This window comes from Delphinapterus leucas, chromosome 7 (assembly GCF_059928025.1).
Source record: "Delphinapterus leucas isolate spDelLeu-1000000601 "Yukka" chromosome 7, BTC_Dleu_Yukka2, whole genome shotgun sequence".
Classification (NCBI taxonomy): domain Eukaryota; kingdom Metazoa; phylum Chordata; class Mammalia; order Artiodactyla; family Monodontidae; genus Delphinapterus; species Delphinapterus leucas.
Window position 1 is genome coordinate 85113396 of NC_143135.1, and position 23498 is coordinate 85136893.

The 23498-nt window shown below is 35.4% G+C and overlaps 1 protein-coding gene across 4 annotated transcripts in view; it reads right to left on the minus strand.

Annotated features, from left to right (window-relative positions):
- Positions 1-23498, minus strand: part of NPAT (nuclear protein, coactivator of histone transcription) — a 61591-nt gene that overhangs the window by 16280 nt on the left and 21813 nt on the right. For 2 of the 4 annotated variants that reach the window (XM_089915506.1, XM_089915508.1), the window contains 11 exons: positions 19458-19518; positions 18126-18198; positions 15414-15454; positions 14670-14894; positions 13620-13701; positions 12565-12652; positions 11769-11860; positions 11594-11687; positions 5932-6028; positions 5182-5310; positions 1332-3002 (listed from right to left, as the gene is read on the minus strand). In XM_089915506.1, coding sequence (XP_089771632.1) covers positions 1332-3002; positions 5182-5310; positions 5932-6028; positions 11594-11687; positions 11769-11860; positions 12565-12652; positions 13620-13701; positions 14670-14894; positions 15414-15454; positions 18126-18198; positions 19458-19518 — 2653 coding nt within the window. Of the gene's footprint in view, positions 1-1331; positions 3003-5181; positions 5311-5931; positions 6029-11593; positions 11688-11768; positions 11861-12564; positions 12653-13619; positions 13702-14669; positions 14895-15413; positions 15455-15856; positions 15941-18125; positions 18199-19457; positions 19519-23498 lie in introns of those variants that run through there. The other 2 variants (XM_022561586.3, XM_089915509.1) reach the window with 2 other exon arrangements.

Here is a 23498-nt window from a genome sequence, read left to right on the forward strand (position 1 = left end):
AACAAATTAAGAAAAAGTCAATCTGAATATTATTCTTATGGCAATTAGTCAAAGTAAACATCATGAATAAGCATAAGACTCTACATCCTGGAGATCATATTTTAGTTGTACCTTGATTCCTCTAGAAAGAATAGTGAAATTGATCAAAAAATTGGTAGTGCAGGTTTCAAGTCTGAATCTTTTACCAGAAAATAATGGTCCAAACTGAATATTGACAGTCTAAGACTTACTCACAACCCCAAACTATAATATAATCTCAGTGGTATTTGTCAGAAAGGGTCCAGATAAGTGAGCAACCAGTAAAAACTGTGGGAGAAAATACAATGTTTACATGGTCAACAATATAGTCTATGGCTATCATAATTTAAACCTGCCCTGTAAATTAATCTTTTCCTAATAAATTCATTAACTTCTCCTGTAAGGCTGATTTCCTCACTTTCCTGAACACCTACCTCAGTCTCTCAAATACCTACCTATCCTTGTACTGCTTAAGATTCCCTTCCTTTTACTCCAAATACTACCTAAGCTTCAGCTCAAGTTCCACCTTTTCTACCAATTCTGATCCCTCCTTTATCTTATTTTAAACAGCACTTGAAATAGATCCATCAGGCTTAATACTTAATTGCTGATATTTAATCTGATTTAATTGTATGCCTAAATGTAAAAAAAGAAAGAGGGGAAAGGAGCTTGGGAATCAATATCTAAGGAAGTGTAGATGAATGTGCCATAAACTCCACCTTCAAGGAACATATAATCAAGAATGACCACTATGACAGGCATGTCAGTCACTAACTACACATAAAATGGCATGTAATAAATGCCAGAGGTGCTCCTATAAACAAAGAATTCTAAAGACAGGGATCAATTTTCAAATGTGGAAGATAGTGAGAAATTACAAAGGGTATTATGCAGGGAGAAATTCAAGTTGTGTCTTGAAAGTCTTTCCAAATAGGTAATAAATTCCTTGAAAACTAAGACTATAATAACTATTTAAGAAAAATCTCCCACAACACTGGGTTTTAGTAGGTATATGGCTATTTGATGAATTAGTCTTCCCCCCCTGTCTTTTTCTTGTATTGATAGCTTAGCCATGGATTGAGAACTATGGAAAGAAAAAGAAATAAAAAATGAAACCACTGAATTCCATAGCTTAGCAGATTAAAAAAAATTTTGATTGAATTAATTCTGTAAAGAGAAGCCATAATCACAAATTTCTGAATCTTTTCTTATACTCTCATCCATGATTTATTACCTTCTAGTCAATAACAGCACACACAAGAGAAATTAGATCCCATTCCAGAGAAATGAACTTCAATATGTTCTAAAGTTACCTTGTGAAAAGCTGGGTGACATAGCTTGGTTGACAGCAAATACACTGTTTGACCTTGGGGGTGTCTGTAGCTGAGGTGGTGGTTGAGCAGTCACAGGTGCAGAATTTCCAGGCAACATCACCACATTTGACTGACTGACAGCTGTTCCTAAGGCTGTTGGATCAGTTACACAAGTAGCTATCAGAATGTTATTTGAATTGCCAAAAGTTGTGCTTGTAGCTGGCATTAACTGTATGTATCCTCCATCCTTGGAAACACATGGTGTAACATTGGCTGAAAAAGCAATGCTCTCTTCATTCTGAGTGTTGTTTACTGTAGAGTCTTCAGGTTTGAGTGCTAAAAGGCTCTGTTCCATTGAGGCTGAATCCCCAATTCCTTCAGCAGATGAGATAGCATCTGTGGTTTCTTCTGAAGACAGGCATTTAACTAATTCTGCATTTCTGGCAGGTGATTTAGAAGGAGAAGACAAAATTATAGTTGGCAAGTTTTCTCCACTGATACTAGAAACAGCACTGTTAAGTTCAGAATCTGAGGAAACAAATGGATCATCACTGATGATAATTTTGAGAGAGACTATATTTGATGCATCTATCTCTGCTGACTTGTTGCCAGCAGGTTTATCACTAGTATTCTGGGACTCAGGGTGAGAATCCCTCACTGAAGAACACACAGATTCTGAAGGAAGAGAACGTATATCTTCTATAGGATTAGCTTCTGGGGATATCAATGTAACTTCCTCACAGTTATTTTCACCTAAAGATAGAAAAATACTATCTCCATCTTCTTTTACAGAAGATGAAGGCTCTTGTGAACCCAAAGCAACTTTCTCAGACTTGGAGGGCTGAGGTTCATGATCTGTATGATTTAACTTAACAGATGATGAATCATTAGATGGTTGTTTAATTGAAGATACTGAATCTCCAAGGTGAATTTCTACTTTTTGTTCAGATATAGTTAAACCCGAACCTTCAACAGACACAGGTAATATTTTACTTTGAAGTGAAGAATTATCTTGGCAATCTGAAAGTTGCTGTGATGCAACTGGTAACACATTATTAATTTCAATTTTACTCTGGTGAATTTCTCTAGAATCTGGTGACTTGGAACCATGGAAATTAGTTGTAAGTCTTCTTGTATCGTCAGAACTTTCACAAAATTGACCTTTTTTAGATGGCTTTCCAGTTAATGGAATATTTTGGGATAAAAGCTGAGAAGTTTTTCCAGAGAGAATTAAGTTCACATTGTTAGTTTCACCACCAAGGGAAACAAATGAAGTTATTGGTATATCAGACTGATCAGGCTGTAATCGAGATTCATTCTGCACACTTGGAGACAAAGAATTCTTTTCAACTTCCATAGCCAATTCAGTTTCAGTAGACATCTGACTGGTGTATAATTCAGCACAATGCTCATTACATTCAGCATCAGAATTTACTCTTTGGTTAAAGTCATTCAAATTAGGCACAGACTCAAAGGTGATATCAAGGTTACACTTCTGTTCAGTAGATACTACTGTTTTAAAGGCCTTTTTCTGGACGCTAGAGTCTATCTGGGAAAAATGTTCCTGGGCTTCCTGTCTAAGCTCATCATGGTTGCTGCCATTCTTCAAAACATTTGATGTGTCTTCATTTTGATAGGATGTACAAAATGGGGGTTGACCAGATTGATCATCTGCAAAATATTAGGATGGCAGAAAGATATGGTGAGTATGTAACAGCTTTTAAGGTAGTCATCTTTACTATAAAACCTGTTTTGCCAAGGAAGTAACTAATCTTTGATATACCAGCAAGTGGAAGTCTGATAAACTCACTCTCTCATTTTTTGAGTATCAAAACACTTACAGGTACTTTTCTTATTACTGATGCCTTTTTTAACAAGTGCCAAATTGTTTTTCAAGCTTTTTAGAAAACAGATGACACAATGAAGGAAAAAGCATATATGTTTAAGAACATTTAATGTGTACTAATATATAAAAAAAACTGGCTACAAACATAGTTTTTTCAAAACAACTGACTTTTCAACTTCTACCATTTCTAATGACCATACTTCATCTGATATATTCTTGAAGGTGAAATGGGGCCAATTACATTTTGCATGATCAACATTTGATGTTATTGTGTACACTTTAACATTTATTACACATTTACTGAAGATCAACTGCATGACCAGTACTGGGATACAAAGATGAATGACCCAGCCTCCACCCTTGGTGATATCAGTCTAAGGGAGGCAGACATAGGACAGAAAGTCATAATGAAACATGCCAAAAACCATAGCAGTATAGGAACAAAAGGCACCTCTTCTGGCCTATGGGATGTGAGAAAGTGTTATTGTACGAGGAGATCTTGACAAATAAAAGTGTTAATAGTTGGAAAAAGAAGAAAGGGCATTTGAGAAAATACTGATATACTGTGTCATACATCATTCACAGTTTAGGACAGAAAATAATAACAATTAACAATATGAAAAATATTGGGAAAAATCCAGAAAAATGTGTATCAACTATCATAAAATTCTGTTAATGTGACACTGGTAAAATAATAGTGGATATGGAGCACATGTGAATCCTTATTGTGGGGAAACCAGTGGAAATTATATACAGGCCACATAAATTCAGGGGTAGTCAGTTTCAACGAAGTGGGAAGAGACTTTCTGAGAAAATAGGATTTCAAATTTCATTTTGTGCAGGGTAGAGCTTATCTGAAGCACAATCTTCCACACATAATATATATGAGAAAGACACGCCCTCCTACAATTCAGCCTAAGAAATGGAGGATTGGGTTTGGGTACAGGCAAAGGGCTCAAAATAGGAATATAGTCTGAGATATTCCAAAACTGGTTTTTGGAAGGCGTGATGTGAAACTTGGAAGCCATGAAGTCTTTTGAGGGAGCTGGAAGGGGTCATGGAATTTAAGAATAGATGAACAGAAAAGATTATTGTGGCATAGCTTGGCATAGACAGAAATGGATAGAGGTGGTACCAAAGAGGCATAAAGTTTAGCAAGTGTAAGATGCCAAGATAATGTGAGAGAAGCCAGGATAATGGTTATCTTTGAGGAACAGGGATGAAAGGAGTAGTGATTGCGAAGAGATACGAAGAGATGTTTTTGTGGTGCTGGTGGTATTCTATTTTTTGACTTTAGAGATGGTTATGTGGGTATTTGCTTGATTATAATTCAATGAGCTAAAGTACACTTTTATTGTGCACTTCTGCATATGTTTCACAAAAGTGAAATTTTAAAAAACTTGGCCAATATTTAAAAGCTCTAGGATAGACATATTCACTGCCCTCCCTCATTCATAAGTAGTTATTGTGGGACAATTATATGCCATACTGGTACTCTATGGGAGGCAGAAACATAAAGAACTGACTAGTAGACACATAGGAATATAACCTAAAACCTCATAAAACCCATAATTCAGGACTATCAGCAAGTATACAATTTCCTCTAAATAAGTGAGATATTGATACTGAGCACTCAGCTAAGCTTGCTTACGAGGCTGGATGATTAATACCACAAACCAACCTTACACATTAGGGATCTGAATATGTGTCTCAAAAAAATTACGTTAAATGTTACAGACAGGTTGAACTGGTCAACACTATTAACACCAATTTGTGCGTGTCTACTGCATCATGAAGGAATGAGTACTAAAAATCCACCTTTTAATCAAAGTACTAAAGGCGTGGGAATAATTTTTTCTTTTTAAATGAAGAGAAAACTTAGAAACACAAAAATGATCTATGTGGTAATTTGAACAACTTTCAAATTAAACAACATTTTCTGCCTTTGAGATTTTGAGACTGATATTAGGATTTAGATTGATATTAACAATATCAAATTCTTACCAGATTCTCCTGTTTCAAAAGAACCTTTAACTGCTAGATTAGTTTCACCTGCTAAGACTACATTGAGATTGGTTTCCATATGCTGACTGGAAATGCCTTGTGATATATTTTTATTATTCTTTGTTTTACCTGTTAAAAAGGGAATAGGGAAACAATTGGTTAAATGACCAAAATAAAAATAAGCATCAATTAATACAGCTTGACAGTGGTCAAGCAAATGTTAAAGTTTGGTCTTAATTATAGTCCTTTAATTATAGTTTTTAACATGTTGCCTTATATATCATTGACAAGTATGATTTTTCCACTAGACCAGTGCATTTTTAACATGTTCTCAGACAATGCTGGTCTGCTGGTTTGGAGACTACACTTTGAGAACTACTGCACTAGGCCATAAGAGGGAGGGCAATAGACAAATCTTTTTATTCCTCTTGTATTATCCAACTGTGTTTAGTATAATATATGTATGGGAGTAGACCTCAACACATTTTTGATGACTGGCAAAACTGCCCACAACTAACCCCCCTCACCCCCAAAACTGTTCTTTATTTTTACAGCTAAAGTATCTTTAAGAAAAAAATAAAACAAAAAAGCAACAAAAAAACTCTTTCATATCCATGTTTGCTTTAATGAAAATAGGAACTTTTTTCCAGATGCTCTGGGAAATGTGTTTTACTCTGTTTAAGCTGTTTCTCCAGAGAAATTGGAGAAACTTTTTTCTCCTAACTGCTTTGATAGAAATGTTCTACTTACCATAGTCAAATAGATCAAAGAGTGCCTGAAATGCTGGATCGGATTCTGTCTGTTCCAATATATCCTGTATAGCTTCTTCAGACATGTGGATTTCACTCTGCAAAAACAAAAAACAAACAAAACGTGATCCTAATTGAATTAGTATGGTTTAATACCAGCAAAGTAATTAGAGGATATCTGATATTTTGTACCTTTTATGTAGTATTCCCTTCCAAGAAAATTTCTTCTGATTGTAACACTATTCACTTAAAACAAATTAAAACAGGAAGACTAGAAAATAGAAAGTGAATGCTCCCTAATACCACTAATTAATCACTTTGGTGACTATATCCCCAAACATTAAAATAAAATATAGAATAAAACCATGCTATAATGTTCTTTATTACTTGACACACACCACTGTGTAAGTTTAAGGTGTACAGCATAATGACCTGACCTACATACATTGTGAAATAATACCAAAATAAGCTTAGTTAATATCCATCATCTCATATACGTATTTAAAAAAGAGAGAAAAAGAAAAAAATATTTTTTTCCTTGTGAGAACTCTTAGGATATGCTATTTTTATTATTTTTAAAAATTTATTTATTTTTGGCTGTGTTGGGTCTTCGTTGCTGTGCGTGGGCTTTCTCTAGTTGCGGTGTGGGCTTCTCATTGTGCTGGCTTCTCTTGTTGCAGAGCACAGGCTCTAGAGCACAGGCTCAGTAGTTGTGGTGCCCACGCCTAGTTGCTCTGCGGCATGGGGGATCCTCCCGGACCAGGGCTTGAACCGTGTCCCCTACATGAGCAGGTGGACTCCCAACCACTGCGCCACCAGGGAAGCCCCAGGATATGCTGCTCTCTTAATTTTCAAATACTGTTGACACTTGAACAACATAGGTTTGAACTGTGCAGGTCCGTCCACTCATATGCAGAACTTTTTCAATAAATATGTATTACAGCACTACAAGATCCAAGGTTGGTTGAATCTGCACTTGCAGAACAGGATACATGGAGGGCTGACTGTAAACTTTTAAGTGGGTTTTTAAAAAAATTTTATTTTTACTGGAGTATAGTTGCTTTACTATATTGTTAGTTTATACTGTACAGCAAAGTGAATCAGCTATATGTATACATATATCCCCTTTTTTGGATTTCCTTCCCATTTAGGTCACCACAGAGCACTGAGTAGAGTTCCCTGTGCTACACAGTAGGTCCTCATTAGTTATCTATTTTATACATAGTATCAATAGTGTATATATGTCAATCCCAATCTCCCAGTTTATCCCACCCCCCCTTCCCCCTTGGTTTAAGTGGGTTTTTGACTGCATGTGGAGTTAGCACCCCTAACCCCAAGCTGTTCAAGGGTTAACTGTATACCATACAGCAGTGTTAACTATAGTCATTATGTTGTACACTGCATCCCCTGTACTTATTTACTTTATAACTGGAAGTTTGTGCCTTTTGACCACCTTTATCCAATTCCTCCACTTCTGACCTCTTTTTCTATGAGGTTGGTTTAATAATGTTGTTTAACCTGCTTTCTTCACATAAGTTTGTTGTACACTGCTTTCTAGGGCCTTCAATATAGATCTACCTCACTCTTTTTATCTGTTTTGGTTTCTTCATTTTATTATTTTAAAAATTTTAAAGTTTTGGCTGTGCCGCATGGCATGGGGGATCTTAGTTCCCCAACCAGGGATAGAAGCCGCACCCCCTGCAATGGAAGCAAAGTCTTAACCACTGGACCACCAGGGAAGTCCCTGTCTCTTCATTTTAAATACTTCTTTCAAATGTTGGACAATCCTTGTTTATGTGCTCACACTTAAAAGGAGCATGCCAAAAGCTGTCTTTAAACCCTGTGCCAATAAGGAGGCAGGGACCTTGTCAACTATTGTCTAAGCTGTAGAATAATTACAGAACCATCTGTATTTTTAGTTTTTCTTATTTGAGTGAGTTAGATTTCTTGCTGGGACAGTTTATGGCTGAAGTAGTGTTTCTGAGGAACAGTGTAAATGGGGAAAAGATATCGAGTTTAACTATATACTTCCTAAACTTTACACCTTATCATCCTGTTTGTAGCCCTATCTTTACGTTTACTTTCAGAGGTACTAGAGTCAAGTGTTTTGTAAAGTGGCTTTTACCTGAACTTTGTGTTTACTGGCTTAGAATCCTGGGTCTGCTAAGTCAGGTACCACCTGTCCATTTCAAATTCTAAAAAATTCTTTCTCTGTCCTTGTGGGTTTATGCTTTTTTCTTTTTTTTCTTTTTTTAAATTTATTTTTGGCTGTGTTGGGTCTTCGTTGCTGTGCTCGGGCTTTCTCTAGTTGCGGCGAGCAGGGGTTACTCTTCACTGTGGTGTGCAGGCTTCTCATTGTGGTGGCTTCTCTTGTTGCAGAGCACGGGCTCTAGGCATGCAGGCTTCAGTAGTTGTGGCACGTGAGCTCAGCAATTGTGGCTCACGGGCTCTAGAGTGTAGGCTCAGTAGTTGTGGCACACGGGCTTAGCTGCTCCACGGCATGTGGGATCTTCCCAGACCAGGGCTTGAATCCGTGTTCCCTGCGCTGGCAGGTGGATTCTTAACCACTGCGCCACCAGGGAAGCCCCTGTGGGTTTATGCTTTTTAAAAATTCCCTATACTGTCTTTTTAGTAGGGTACAAAACTAAACGTTTAACCCACTATCCTTCTAAAGGGAAAGAACTCTTTTGTTTACATAACTCTGCCACATTTAGCCAATTCTCACTTTTGTACATTTGCATTTTTTCTAATTTTCAGTTATGGTAAATAATACGTGAAAATCTTTATCCAGGCATTTGTTCATTCTTTGGGATTAATTTTATCAGTGAAATTACTAGGTCAAACAATATATACATTTAAAATTTTGAGAAATCCTGTCAAGAAGCCTTGCAGAAAAGTTGTATAAGAATGCTTGTTCTAATGTATGGACACCAAGGGGGGAAAGCGGGGAGGGGGGTGGGGGTAGGAGGTGGGGTGGTGGTGGTGGGATGAATTGGGAGATTGGGATTGACATATATACAGTAATACGTATAAAATAGATAACTAATAAGAACCTGCTGTATAAAAATAAATAAATTAAAAAAAGAAAAATAATTTATGTATATATAAACTGAAAGGATAGGTAATATTAATTATCAGTTTTATTGGTAAATAGCAATGAATAAAATGGTATCACCATCAAAAATAAAAAGGAATGCTTGTTCTGTTCTATGTAACAATGTACATGCTCTTACCTATAATGGGCAATATCAATTTTTAAGCATTATCAGTCTAAGACATAAAAGTAATCTGTTGTCTTAATTTGTATTTCTTTACTATTGAATTAATTTCCATGTTTATGAACATTTGAACTTTTTTGGAGATCAATATGATTTAAATGGAATGACAAACTTATCTGTAAATCCTTCTGCAATGCTATATTTTCTTCAATTTTGGTGAAGCATACATTTGGATCCCAAGGGATAGAAAATTCATGTGGAGCAAGAGGTAAGGTGGAACTCTCATGAAGTGATTAAAAACTTGGATTTTTAAAGTAAAAATGGCCATAAAATGAAAAGAGAAACTTGAAGTTAAAGAACCAGTTAACCTTGACAATGAAGATATACAGAGAACATCAATAATTCTTGATGAAATGTGATTTAGGAGAAAGCCAGGAGCTTGAACAAATTATTTCTGTATCGATGGACTTAAAAATTTACAGTAATATAAATAATCTCAAGAGCCAACAATCCAATGTTAATCAAACTATGAACTGGTGCATACCCTCTTACAAAAGTTACTGCTGAAGAAACACATTTTTCTAGTAAATTTCTTATTAGAGCCTAAACTTTAAAAATCAGAATTGAAGGAATCTTGGAATACATGTTGGTGGTTTGCCTTTTAATTTGAATGATGCTTTTAACAAACGGATATTTTGAATTTTACAGAAGTCTTAAAAAAAAAAACACAGCGATTTGTGTAGCCAAAGAAATTTTGCCTACCCCAAGGACACAAAGATGCGTAAAAACATTTTAAAAATTCACCTATTTGTACAACTGGCTCTGTTCTCTTAGTGAAGCTTATGTATATACTACTCCATTGGGCATTATGTACTGCTGTACTTTCAAAGTTATTGAAATCTGAATTTTTAACTTTTCCCCAATATACAATATTATGAACACCATGAACACAGTGTTGTGTCTTCATTTTCTTATAATCTCTCACAGTATCTAATAGAGTGTCTTGATTATGGTAAGTACCTAATTATTTTGTGGAGAAAATATAAGTAAGGAGTTGAAGGTTATAAAATTTAGAACAGGGGATATGTTGAACATTAAGACAGGAGAAGTTTTTTAAAGAAGACTGCTAAATAATTTAAAGGTTGCTTTCGAAAGCTTGTCATGTTTTCTTAAATTTACTGAATTTCACTTTGGGAAAATGTATCCAAAAAAATTTTTTTTATAGTATTCTGAAGGAACTGACAAAAAGAAAAAAAACCTCAGTGGTTTCACCCAGAATTCATCATCTGAAAGAAAACTACTACCATAAATTCATTATAATGAATTCATTTTGTGGCACAGCAACAAAACTGAATGTATTATCTGAGAGTCCAAGCAAAAGGCTATGCAATAGCCAAAATCTCAGCTGTTCTTCAAAAAGGTATTTGCACCTGGACAAATCTTAAAACTCATATTGTTAAATTCTTCTTTTACCAGCTCACCCTCTTTCATCTTCACTCTCACTGAACAGCAAGTGACTATAGCCCCTATCTTCCTTCTCTTAGCAATAAATCTCACAGACAATTATTCATTTAGTTAGTATCTTTTCTTTTTTAAAGTGTCTTGTTCATTTTATTTTGTTCAATATTACTTGGATTCATCATGTATCTTTAACATATTATTTCATTGTGTATTTATATTTTTATACAGTTTGTAGCAGGTGCAGAAGAAATGTAATTTATTTTGTATACACTGTACAGTACTGCTTACTGCACAAAAATATAACCACTAATGAATTTTTAATTATTAAATACTAAGAAATACATGACATTGTTGTATGGATACAGGAAAAGTGTTTTATTGATATATGGAAGAGTTGGTTAGTTATTAGATGGTTAGGAATGTCTTATTACATTTACCATCTAAATAACACAATTTGAATATATGTAAATCAAATCATCATATTGTATGCCTTAAACTTATACAGTGAGAGATATCAATTATTTTTCAATAAAATTGGAATAAAACCGCAATTTTTTTTAACATCTTTATTGGGGTATAATTGCTTTACAATGGTGTGTTAGTTTCTGCTTTATAACAAAGTGAATCAGTTATACATATACATATGTTCCCATATCTCTTCCCTCTTGCGTCTCCCTCCCTCCCACCCTGTCTATCCCACCCCTCCAGGCGGTCACAAAGCACCGAGCTGATATCCCTGTGCTATGCGACTGCTTCCCACTAGCTATCTACCTTACGTAAAACCGCAATTTTGACCTTGAAAATTCACTAACACATTTTCAGGAACAGATTACATTTGGATAATGAAGGAAATTTATATTTTAATTATTATTTTAAATCATTTTATACATCTGTTAGTAATGGTTTTGAAATGAAACAAGAATATCATCAGTTTTAACTATGAATATATGTCCTACACACACACAAACACACACACACCCTTACCCATACCTGAAGTCCCAGGAGTTCATCAATTGAAGTCTCTGGTTCACTAGGGTTGCTATCTGTTTGCTTAGGTACTTGAGCAATATTGTTGTCACTGTAATACAGAAAGGAAAATTTTTAGCATAGTTCTCAATTAGGCAAAAACAATTAGATATTTTAAACACAAACGGCTTACCTAGTCAAAAATTTATTAATGTTTTCTGCAAGCTTTTCTTGAAGAGATTTGTTGCTTAATATTTTTTCTCGAGCATTTTCAATAACCATTTGCTGGAAAACAAAGTCAATATTAGCAAAAGCATAGGATAGAGTATTATGTTATTTATTTAAAAAGAATCAGTGGAAGCTGGATAGTTTTAATAAATCTAGGTGGAAACTCAAAAAGTTATGGTGGCTCCCTCGATATTAACACCTGACTTACAAGGGTTTTCACAGATCCTTCACCAACTCTTTCTTCACTGACTACAAAATACAGTTCCAAACTCTTTAGCTTTTCACACAAAATTTTTAATAACCTGTCTCTATTCTAGGAAAAATGCCCTATTATATTGCATAATCCAGCAACAATGATGTATTTACAGTTTCGTAAACACACTTCTGTTTCTTACCTGGTGCATTTGCACGTGTTATCTATTCTGACTGGACTATCTGCTACTGTTAAATTTCACTACAGTCTATCCCAAGGCAATTCTACCACAGTATTTTTTCTGGCCATGCTGCACGGCTTGCAAGATCTTAGTTCCCCAACTAGTGATTGAACCCCTACAGTGGAAGCACGGAGTCCTAACCACTGGACTGCCAGGGAACTCCCTCTACTGAAGTCTTATAGAAATACTGTATTTTACACACACACACAAACACACACATAATCTAAATATACATACATACATACATATATATATATATTTGTGTATATATCAATAGTTATAAACTCAGGAATATCTTAAGTTGCAAAGTTTGGGAAGGTCACTTACTTTTTCTACTGCAAATGTATTTGGATCCTGGAAATTCCGTATTGTTGAATGAGGTCCAGACAAAGTGATACTTTTCCTTTGAGATTCACTGAAACACATTTTAAAAGCCTGTCTTTTAACTAGTATGAATAACCAATTCAATGATAATTACATGTGAAGACTAATCTTAAGATCATGGTGGAAAAGATATTTTCTCTATTTGTGGTAGGAACAAAGGGCAGTTGAGTTGAAAAGCATTAATAGACTTGAATTAAGAAATGAATTTGAGGCTTAGCTTTATTACTTATTAGCTATATGGTCTGTAGCAAGGTACCGTCTGACCCACTCTATAATGGGATAAAACCAACTGCATTATTGGGTTTATGAAAGAATTCAATAAAGTATATGTAAAGACTTTATAAAAAGGTCAAGGTTCTTATAAATGTTAGATACTATTATAGTAGTTCTATTGTTTTAGGTGGTTAAGTGAGAAACCTTGCCATAAAGGAGGATGAGGTCAGACTTGAGAGACAATCAACAGTAAAAATTCCAACAAAAATACCCATGGCATGGCAGTTGAGAAAACAGAAAAAACATTTTAAACTATTATCTCTCTTTTATGAAATATCCTTCAAACAAAGACACATGGGCTAAATAGGACAGAAAGAAACTTTTCTCAGAGAATGTCCCTGAGAAGAGTTTTTAACCATCGATTTAGAACTTTAAATATGTGTTTGTAGACCTTAAAACATGCAGATATTATTTATATTTGTTTAAAAGAATGCTTATTTCAAAAAATCTGAGTTAACATCAATTTTAAGATATACCTTTCTATATACCACTATAGAAAAAATATATTTCTAATGAAACAGTGAATAGGTCAGTGATTATAAAACACAACCTGTTTTCAGGGAGGATAGACTGTGGGAAAAAAAAAGTGTTTTGAAATGGATATAATAGTAAATAGTCTCAAGTACTTAATGCAATCTTGTTACCTTATTCACAATGTAAATATCCTGGTGTAATTTTTTTTTTTGGAAGGTTATTGGGAACTTGTCCTTTTAAAAGGCATTTACCTTTTGCGTCTACCAGGAGACATTAAACTGGCATGAGTTTTCCTTTCCTGAGGACCAGGAATGATATTTAAAGCCTCTCCAGCTGTATTTCAAGAGAACAAAGCAGTAAGTCAAGGAAACTGAATAGTTTTCTATACTTGCATTAATGAAATAAATAGCACTACAAAGTGATTATTATTTTATATTAAATTCAGTTAGTATACACTGAGTGCCTACTCTGTGCAAGGCACAGTAGAATATATTAAGATATATAAAACATAGTCTCTGTGACTTAAGGTTTTATGATAAAATACAAAGTACAGTATACAGAATAGTCTCAACAAAAAATATCATGGCAGAACAGAATAATTATAAGAAGTATAAACTAAGTGTACTGGGTAAGTGTTTTTACCCAGAGGTGTTAAAGAGGATGGAGAAAAGATGGAAATAAGGGAGAACATAGTGGATGTCAATACATTTTACCTGTGCAGAAGAGAAAACAGATTGGTCTAAGAACTGAGAGGTGGCACCTCAGTTCTAACCCCAACTCTGTTATTAACTAGACTTTTGCCCCTTAATATCATGTGTTTATAATAATTTCAAGTATATAAGAAGCAAGAAGTATCAGATGATCTCTAAGTTTATCCCTAGCTCTAAGATTCAGCCAGGAATACGCAGGATTTTCAACAGGTAGAGATGGAAAAACATTCCTCATTCCAGCAGGACAGACTACCATGAACAAAGATAAGAAGGTGGTGAAATATAATGCACATTCCTTTTAAAATCAAATAACAGGGTCTTTTCTATTAATGAAGAGAATTGAGAACTAGAACAGAGTTCAAGGTTGGACTTCAGTTAGAACAGACATAAGAAGAATCCTAGATTAAAATGTCTCATAGATTTAATAATATGCATATTTAATGGCAGATTTACCTAATGTCTATTCTACTTCTAGCCTCTTATCTACTTTTTGCTATAATTTTATACCATGAATATAAAGATATTAGCACATCATCTCATTTATACAGTTTGATTAAAAACAAAATTTAAGAGTGCAGAATGTAAACTTACGGGTCATAGAGTCTTGTGACTGTGAATGGTTGACCACTACAAAATTTGACCTCAAAGGAGTTGAAATCTGGCCAGTTGGCCGAATAACTTGTGTAGCTGTCAAAGGAGAATTAGTAAATTGCCCTGAAAGATACGGTAAAGTCAGCAACTCTGAACTGACAGGAGCTGCTTGAGATGCAAGCCTTCTCTGCCGTTTGATTTCTGCAATTCCACTTCTTGTTCGGGCTGAAACACATGAGCATTTAAAAAAATTAACTCAATGTCAGAGTATTTTGGGAATTTTAAGAAGTTTACATGATATGTGTTCTACTACATGTTTAACATGGTGGATCTACGGACTGAAAAACAGCCCTTAAAAATATCAACTAAGTTTACATGATAATTTCAAAAGAAACAAACTAAAATTGAGTACATTCAAACTTTAAAAATCCAAGAATACATTTCTTCTGTAATAATTCACACTGATAACATCTCCACAAATTAGGAAACAGACTTATGGAATGAGAATTAAAAGATGTGAATACATGAGAGTCAATGAGAAAAATAAGGAATATTTAAAATGCATATTTTTACAATAAATGAAAATATTATTTCCTAATATGGTAACAGTACTTAGAAAAGCAGTAGTTTAAACAAAATATAAACTTAGCATACATGTATTGTTAACTAAAATGTTCATCTGACAGTAAGTTTGAGTTTAAAGTAATTCTGAACATTATTTATAGTTTAAAGTTGAATACCAACCTCTCTGATTGGCAGCAAAGCCTGGGGAACTTTGCATGCTCCTAATAAACAAAAGTAGTTTGACATTAAAAAACTTCTATTGCCGAATACATTCTGATTTAGTTACAGTCAGACTTTAAGTAAATTATGAGTTAAAAGGCAAGAAATCTCTCTCAGACAAAAAAGCTAAGCACTTTTTCTAGGTAACCAAATCTTATTTGCTTTAGGAGAAAAACAGTGGCATATAAACATACACACATACATAATTTTAATAACCAAGTTTCTATCCAATGTAATAAGCATTAGAGAGCCTTGACATCCCACTATGAGTACAATTTGACTTGAATTTAGGAACTCAATATATTTAAGAAAGCTACATATAATATTTTACAATTATCAATTATCTTTTATAACTATAGAGATGCCTTCCCAGAGAAATTCTGATTTTACATATAACTCCATACATAAATACTTCAGAATCCAAGTTGATTTCAAAGGAGATCCTGCTTTCATCAAATTTATGACTATGACATTACTTCATGGAAGCTCTAAAGAAGGAACAAAGCAAACAGATAAGAAAATTCACAATACAAGCTGATTCTCCTTTTACTATGAACTGAAGTTACCCATGTATCGATATTTTGTAAACAGTAAGACACTGTGCCATTGTCCTCAAAAATCTGTCAAATAAATCTCTACCAACAAGAGCCACAAAACTTACCAAATCGAATAAGCACTTTTTTTTTTTTTTTGCCACACCCCATGGCATGAGGGACCTTAGTTCCCCGACCAGGGATGGAACCGCCGTCCCCTGCATTGGAAGGCAAAGTCTTAACTACTGGACCACCGGGGAAGTCCTGAATAAGCAGTTGTTTTTTTTTTTTTTTTTGCGGTACGCGGGCCTCTCACTACTGTGGCCTCTTCCATTGCGGAGCACAGGCTCAGCGGCTATGGCTCACCGGCCTAGCCGCTCTGCGGCATGTGGGATCTTCCCAGACCGGGGCACGAACCTGTGTCCCCTGTATGAACCAATCTTGGAGAACACCTGGCTAAGAACCTTCTTTTTTTATGTAATACCTTGTCAATAAAATATTGCAGTAACTTATAAATAATCATAGGTGTTAATTAAACTGTGAATGTCTTTGAGGATGTTTGCAAGGGGAGGAAAGATGAGGGTCAGGAAAGGGGAATAAGAGTAAGACTACTGGGCCTTCCCTGGAGGCATAGTGGTTAGGAATCTGCCTGCCAATGCAGGGGACACAGGTTAGACCCTTGGTCCGGGAAGATCCCACATGCCATGGAGCAACTAAGCCCGTGCGCCACAAGCCCTAGAGCCCACACACTTCAACTACTGAGCTGGCGTGCTGCAACTACAGAAGCCCATGCTCCTAGAGCCGGTGCTCCGCAACAAGAGAAGCCACCTCTGGATGGACCTAGAGTCTGTCATACAGAGTGAAGTAAGTCAGAAAGAGAAAAACAAATACCATACCCTAACACATATATATGGGATATAAAAAAAAAACAAAAAGAAGGTTCTGAAGAACCTAGAGGCAGGACAGGAATAAAGACGCAGACGTAGAGAATGGACTTGAGGACACAGGGAGGGGGAAGGGTAAGCTAGGACGAAGTGAGAGAGTGGCATGGACATGTATACACTACCAAATGTAAAACAGATAGCTAGTGGGAAGCAGCCGCATAGCACAGGGAGATCAGGTCGGTGCTTTGTGACCACCTAGAGGGGTGGGATAGGGAGGGTGGGAGGGAGACGCAAGAGGGAGGAGATATGGGGATATATGTATAGCTGATTCACTTGTTATAAAGCAGAAACTAACACCCCATTGTAAAGCAATTATACTCCAATAAAGATGTTAAAAAAAAAAAAGAGAAGCCACCTCAGTGAGAAGCCCACGCACCGCAACAAAGAGTAGCCCCTGCTCGCCGCAACTAGAGAAAGCCTGCGCGCAGCAACAAAGACCCAACACAGCCAAAAAAAAAAAAAAGTAAGACTACCAAATAAGATGTGGTACAGAGTTACACAGACAGCATTTGGAGCCATTCTAGCAGTTTAAACTGAGGAAAGAAACAAGGCCCCTCCTTAAGTGGGGTATTCACTTGTAGCTGTCGGAGAAGGGTAAGAAACTATGGTTTTCATACTAGACTCTAGTTAAATAAGATACATTCTAAAATTGATACCTATTCTAAGGATGGTGAAACTGGCATTCCAAGGCCCTGACATATGTAGAAGGCAGATTAGTTCCCATGTGATAATTCTAAAAGCAGAAGATTCAGAAGTATTACTATTCAAGTTTGTTTCTTTATAAGGGAAGAACAAAGGAGGCATGGATTCCACATATCAATTTTCTGCATGTGTAATGAAGACACAACTGTATAAGGGAAGTCACATGGGGCCCACGTTAGGAGATTTGCATTCACCAAGACTGGGACTAGATTTGTATTCAGCCAGAGATCTGCCTCCAAATTGTTATGGGAACCCAGGAGTGCCATTAATTTCCTCATTTTTAAACATTTTATTAAAATACACAACTTAATTTCAAATTATTTCAATCAAAGACAAAGAAATATCAATAATCTATAATTTCAAAATTAGATCAGTGTTATATAAATGCACAATGTAGGTCATAAGATTTATATGTGAAGTGATTCTTACATGCGCTTGCATTCCAAAATCATTATGCACATTCTGATAAGCTTATTGTATAAGCTTTTTATTACCTGATCTGAGAAAGTGTATGGTCTAACTTCTTCCACAGAGATGACAAAATTGCTGGGACATCATTTGATGTTTCTAAATCATAAGAGGAAACATTTCATAATAAATACAGTTGGAGAAAATTCATCATTTAATTTGAACAGACACAGAAAATCAATAAGGAAAACTTATATCTCAGCTGTTGACGTTTTGTTGGGAACTGAGAAATAAGCCTATCTTGTAAAAGACCTGCAAAGCTACAACGAGGCTGCTTTCTTTGCTCAAGCCATTAAGAATCAGATACAATACAATGAAAGAGGAAACTTGTGAAAACTATGCAGGTTTTTTAGATCAATAATTTTATATTTTCTTTGAAATAAAAAAGACAAACTATTTAAAATCTTTCTTCTATTTATCATGTGACATTTGAAAGTAAATTAAAATAATCTGATTTATAAATTAAATTTATAAAATTATACAAACCCCCATGGAGTGTGGAAATTAGTTTTCTACATCCAATGTTCTCATGTAGAAATCACCATGACTGCTCAGCAACTACTCTACTTAGAATTACAGGTAAAATTCCTCAGGACTAATTAGTCTTTTTCAGGATGTGTTCTAAAGCCACAATGATAGGAAATTCATAAGGTATTTAAATTCTTTACTATATACTTATAAAAGCTCAAACCAGAGAAAGCTACCCAACATAAAAGTGGGATATAAACCTTTGTATTGCAATAACATATTGTTTCTGAGGTCATTTACACATTAAACATTCCTGTAAGATAGTGAAAACAGTTTGGGAAAAGAAAATCTTCAGGCCCTGAACTTGAAGGCTTATTACTCTCTACAGTTTCTAGTTTTGTGATCTTGGAAGTTATCTGGCTTCTCAATTTTCTGATACTTAAGAACAGGTCTAAACAATCGACAGCTCTCACTGGATTATTTTAAGGACTGAGATAAAACCTATGAAAGCACATAGCACAATGCTGCAATAGACAGTACTCAATAAATGTTAAGCTTTTTAAAAAAAATGTTATCATTTACACTAATTCTTTACTGCTGAGTCTTTTCTTAACATGTTGTAAACTACAGAAATAACCAATATGAGAGAATAAATCTAACTTTCTCCTTAAGACACGAATTTAGGAAAGTGTTATTTTATACTTATCACTCAATAAAAATGAACTATTTAATTAGATATTTCACAGTAAATTTTATCTCATCATAGTTGACACAAGTTTTCTTATGGCTTTTAAGAAGTATTAATATCCTTTAAAAATTATTTCTAATTAAAAATATTAGATAAATGCTGTATAAAACTGACAAAAAAATCCCTGAACCTGAATTCTTACCTTTTGCTTTCATAGCTACATATTCATTCAAAATTGTTGTCAAATTTTTTCCAAATAAAGACTGAAAAGAAAAAGATCAAGCATTACCAAAACCAAATAATACTACCAATAATTTCCCACTACAAAATATTTCACCATAAAAATTAATAAAAGATCTGGATTACAGAGTAGATGATAAAGAAATGGTGAAGAGCAGGTCATCAAAGATGGAAACAGTCGCTTGTCAGGGGGTGAATCAAATCTTTTAAGGGTAAAGAACCTTGTCTGAATAAGATACTACTGTGACTGTTTCTTTAGCTAAGATAGTACAATGGCAGGAATGCAGTTTTCAGTTGGGAGGTAGGGATCCAGTCACACAAATGTGGACCCACTCCTAGTCTGCCCTTTCTATCCTGAATGCTATGTGAACCTGCCAAAGAACAAAGTAAAAAAATTGAGTGTAAGAGATATCGTTCCCAAGGATCAGTACCTTGCTATTTTCACTTCTACCATCTCATAAAGTCATTCCCCACTGCCCCCATTCCTATCAGTAATTAAAGGGCAGGCTTTTATTACCTCAAGTTTGAGGTCATATAATAGAACAGGGAAAAGCCAAGGATTTTTAGAGCAGACAGTTCTGGTTTTAAGTTCAACATTTACTGAATGTGTGAAAAATCACCCAGATTTTCTAAGGCTTACTTTCATATATAAAAATGACTTCCTAATGACTTAAGACATATGACTTCTTAATTAATACAATCTTTTGTGGTGAAGATTGATGATAAATGTAACGTAGCTAAGACAGTGTCTAACACATAGGTGATTACTTCCCTTTCCCCTCCTGAACTTTCATAGCAGGTCCCTATTTTATTCTTCTGTGTCATTTAAAAAATTTTTTTTTAGTTTTATAATAGAGTATAGTTGATTAACAATGTTGTGTTAGTTTCCCTCCTCCCCCCCTCCCCACCCTGGTAACCGTAAGTTCGTTCTCTAAGTCTGTTTCTGTATTATAAAAAAGTTCATTTATATCATTTTTTAAAAGATTCCACATATAAGTGATATGTCTTTCTCCGTCTGACTTCACTTAGTATGATAATCTCCAGGTCCATCCACGCTGCTGCAAATGGCATTATTTCATTTGCTTTAATGGCTAATATTCCATAGTATACATGTACCACATCTTCTTTATCCATTCATCTGCTGATGGACATTTAGGTTGCTTCCATGCCTTGCCTATTGTAAAAAGCGCTGAAATGAACATTGGGGTGCATGTATCCTTCCACGTTTTTCTCCATATACATATCCAGGAGTGGGATTGCTGGATCATATGGTAGCTCTGTTTTTAGTTTTTTAAGGAACCTCCATACTGTTCTCCATAGTGGCTGTACAAATTTACCTTCCCACCAACAGCGTAGGAGGGTTCCTTTTTCACACTCTCTCCAGCATTTGTTTGTAGACTTTCTGACGATGGCCATTCTGACTGGTGTGAAGTGATATCTCATTGTAGTTTTGATTTGCATTTCTCTAATAATCAGCGATGTTGAGCATCTTTTCATGTGCCTCTTAGCAATCTGTATGTCTTCTTTGGAGAAATGTCTATTTAGGGCTTCTGCCCATTTTTTGATTGCATTGTTTGTTCTTTTGATATTGAGCTGCATGAGCTGTTTGTAAATTTTGGAGATTAATCCCTTGTTGGTTGCATCATTTGCAAATATTTTCTCCCATTCTGTGGATTGTCTTTTCATTTTCTTTATGGTTTTCTTTGCTGTGCAAAAGCTTTTGGGTTTAATTAGGTCCCATTTGTCTATTACTATTTTTACTTCTATAACTCTAGGAGATGGATACAAAATAACATTGTTGCAATTTGTATCAAAGAGTGTTCTGCCTATGTTTTCCTCTAGGAGTTTTATAGTATCCCGCCTTACATTTAGGTCTTTAATCCATTTTGAGTTTATTTTTTGGTATGGTATTAGAGAGTGTTCCAATTTCACTCTTTTACATGTAGCTGTCCAGTTTTCCCAGCACCACTTATTGAAGAGACTGTTTTTCCTCCATTGTATAATCTTGCCTCCTCTGTCATAAATTAATAGACCATAAGTGTGTGGGTTTATTTCTGGGCTTTCTATCCTGTTCCACATTTCTGTATTTGTGCCAGTACCATACTGTTTTGATGACTCTAGCTTTGTAATATAGTTTAAAGCCAGGGAGCCTGATTCCTCCAGCTCCGTTTTTCTTTCTCAAGATTGCTTTGACTATTTGGGGTCTTTTGTGTCTCCATACAAATTAAAACTTTTTTTTTTCCAGTTCTGTGAAAAATGCCATTGGTAATTTGATATGGATTGAATTGAACCTGTAGATGGCCTTGGGTAGTACAGTCATTTTGACAATACTCATTCTTCCAATCCAAGAACATGGTATATCTTTCCATCTGTTCATGTCATCTTCGATTTATTTTCATCAGCATCTTATAGATTTTGGAGTACAGGTCTTTTGCCTCCTTAGGTAGGTTTATTCTTAGGTATTTTATTCTTTTTGATGCAATGGTAAATGGGATTGTTTCTTTAATTTCTCTTTCTGATCTTTTGTTGTTAGTGTACAGGAATGCAAGAGATTTCTATGTATTAATTTTGTATCCTGCAACTTTACTGAATTCATCGATGAGTTTAGTTTTCTGGTAGCATCTTTAGGATTTTCTACGTATAGTGTCATCATCTGCAAACAGTGAGTTTTATTTCTTCTTTTCCAATTTGGATTCCTTTTATTTCTTTTTCTTCTCTGACTGCTGTGGGTAGGGCTTCCAAAACTATGTTGAATAAAAGTGGCAAGAGTGGACATCCTTGTTTTTGTTCCTGATCTGAGAGGAAATGCTTTCAGCTTTTCATCGCTGAGTATGATGTTAGCTGTAGTTTTGTCAGATACTGCCTTTATTATGTTGAAGTAGGTTCCCTCTATTCCCACTTTCTGGAGAGTTTTTATCATAAATTGGTGTTGAATTTTGTTAAAAGCTGTTTCTGCATCTATTGAGATGATCACATGGTTTTTATTCTTTAATTTTTTGATGTGGTATATCACACTAATTGATTTGTGTATACTGAAAAATCCTTGCATCCCTGGGATAAATCTCACTTGATCATGGTGTGTGATCCCTTTTACTGTATTGTTGGACTTGGTTTGCTAGTATTTTGTTGAGAATTTTTGCATCTATGTTCATCAGTGATACTGGCCTGTAATTTTCTTTTTCTTGTGGTATCTTTGTCTGGTTTTGGTATCGGGGTGATAGTGGCCTCACAGAATGAGTTTGGGAATGTTCCCTCCTCTGCAATTTTTTGGAATAGTTTCAGGATAGGTAACTCTTCTCTAAATGTTTGACAGAATTCACCTGTGAAGCCATCTTGTCCTGGGCTTTTGTTTGCTGGGAGTTTTTTAGTCAGTTTCAATTTCACTACTTGTGATTGGTCTGCTCATATTTTCTATTTCCTCCTAGTTTAGTCTTGGGAGATTGTACCTTTCTAAGAATTCATCCCTTTCTTCTAGGTTGTCCATTTTAGTGACATAGAGTTGCTTGTGGTACAGTAGCTTCTGTGTTATTTAAAGTCTGAGAAGTTAAGGGATACACCTAATACTAACTGGATCATTATACCTTGCTTTATTTTTAGTAGCTAAAAAAGCAATTGCTGAATGAATGCTATATAATGAATTATGTCCACATAAATTCATGTGAGGTCACATCAAGAAGGTGGTTGTTTATAAGCCAGGAAGACAGCCTTCACCAGGATCGGAAACAAGGGCACTTGATCTTGGTCTTTCCAACCTCCAGAACCATGAGAAGTAAAAATCTGGGTGGTAGATTTGCTTGTAGTTACTAGGGTATTACTGCAGCTAGGCCCCCACAGCACACAGAGCTACACACACAGATATGCTAATCCACATATACAAAAAATCTGGGGCTTCCCTGGTGGCGCAGTGGTTGAGAGTCTGCCTGCCGATGCAGGGGACACGGGTTCGTGCCCCGGTCCGGGAAGATCCCACATGCCGCGGAGCGGCTAGGCCTGTGGGCCATGG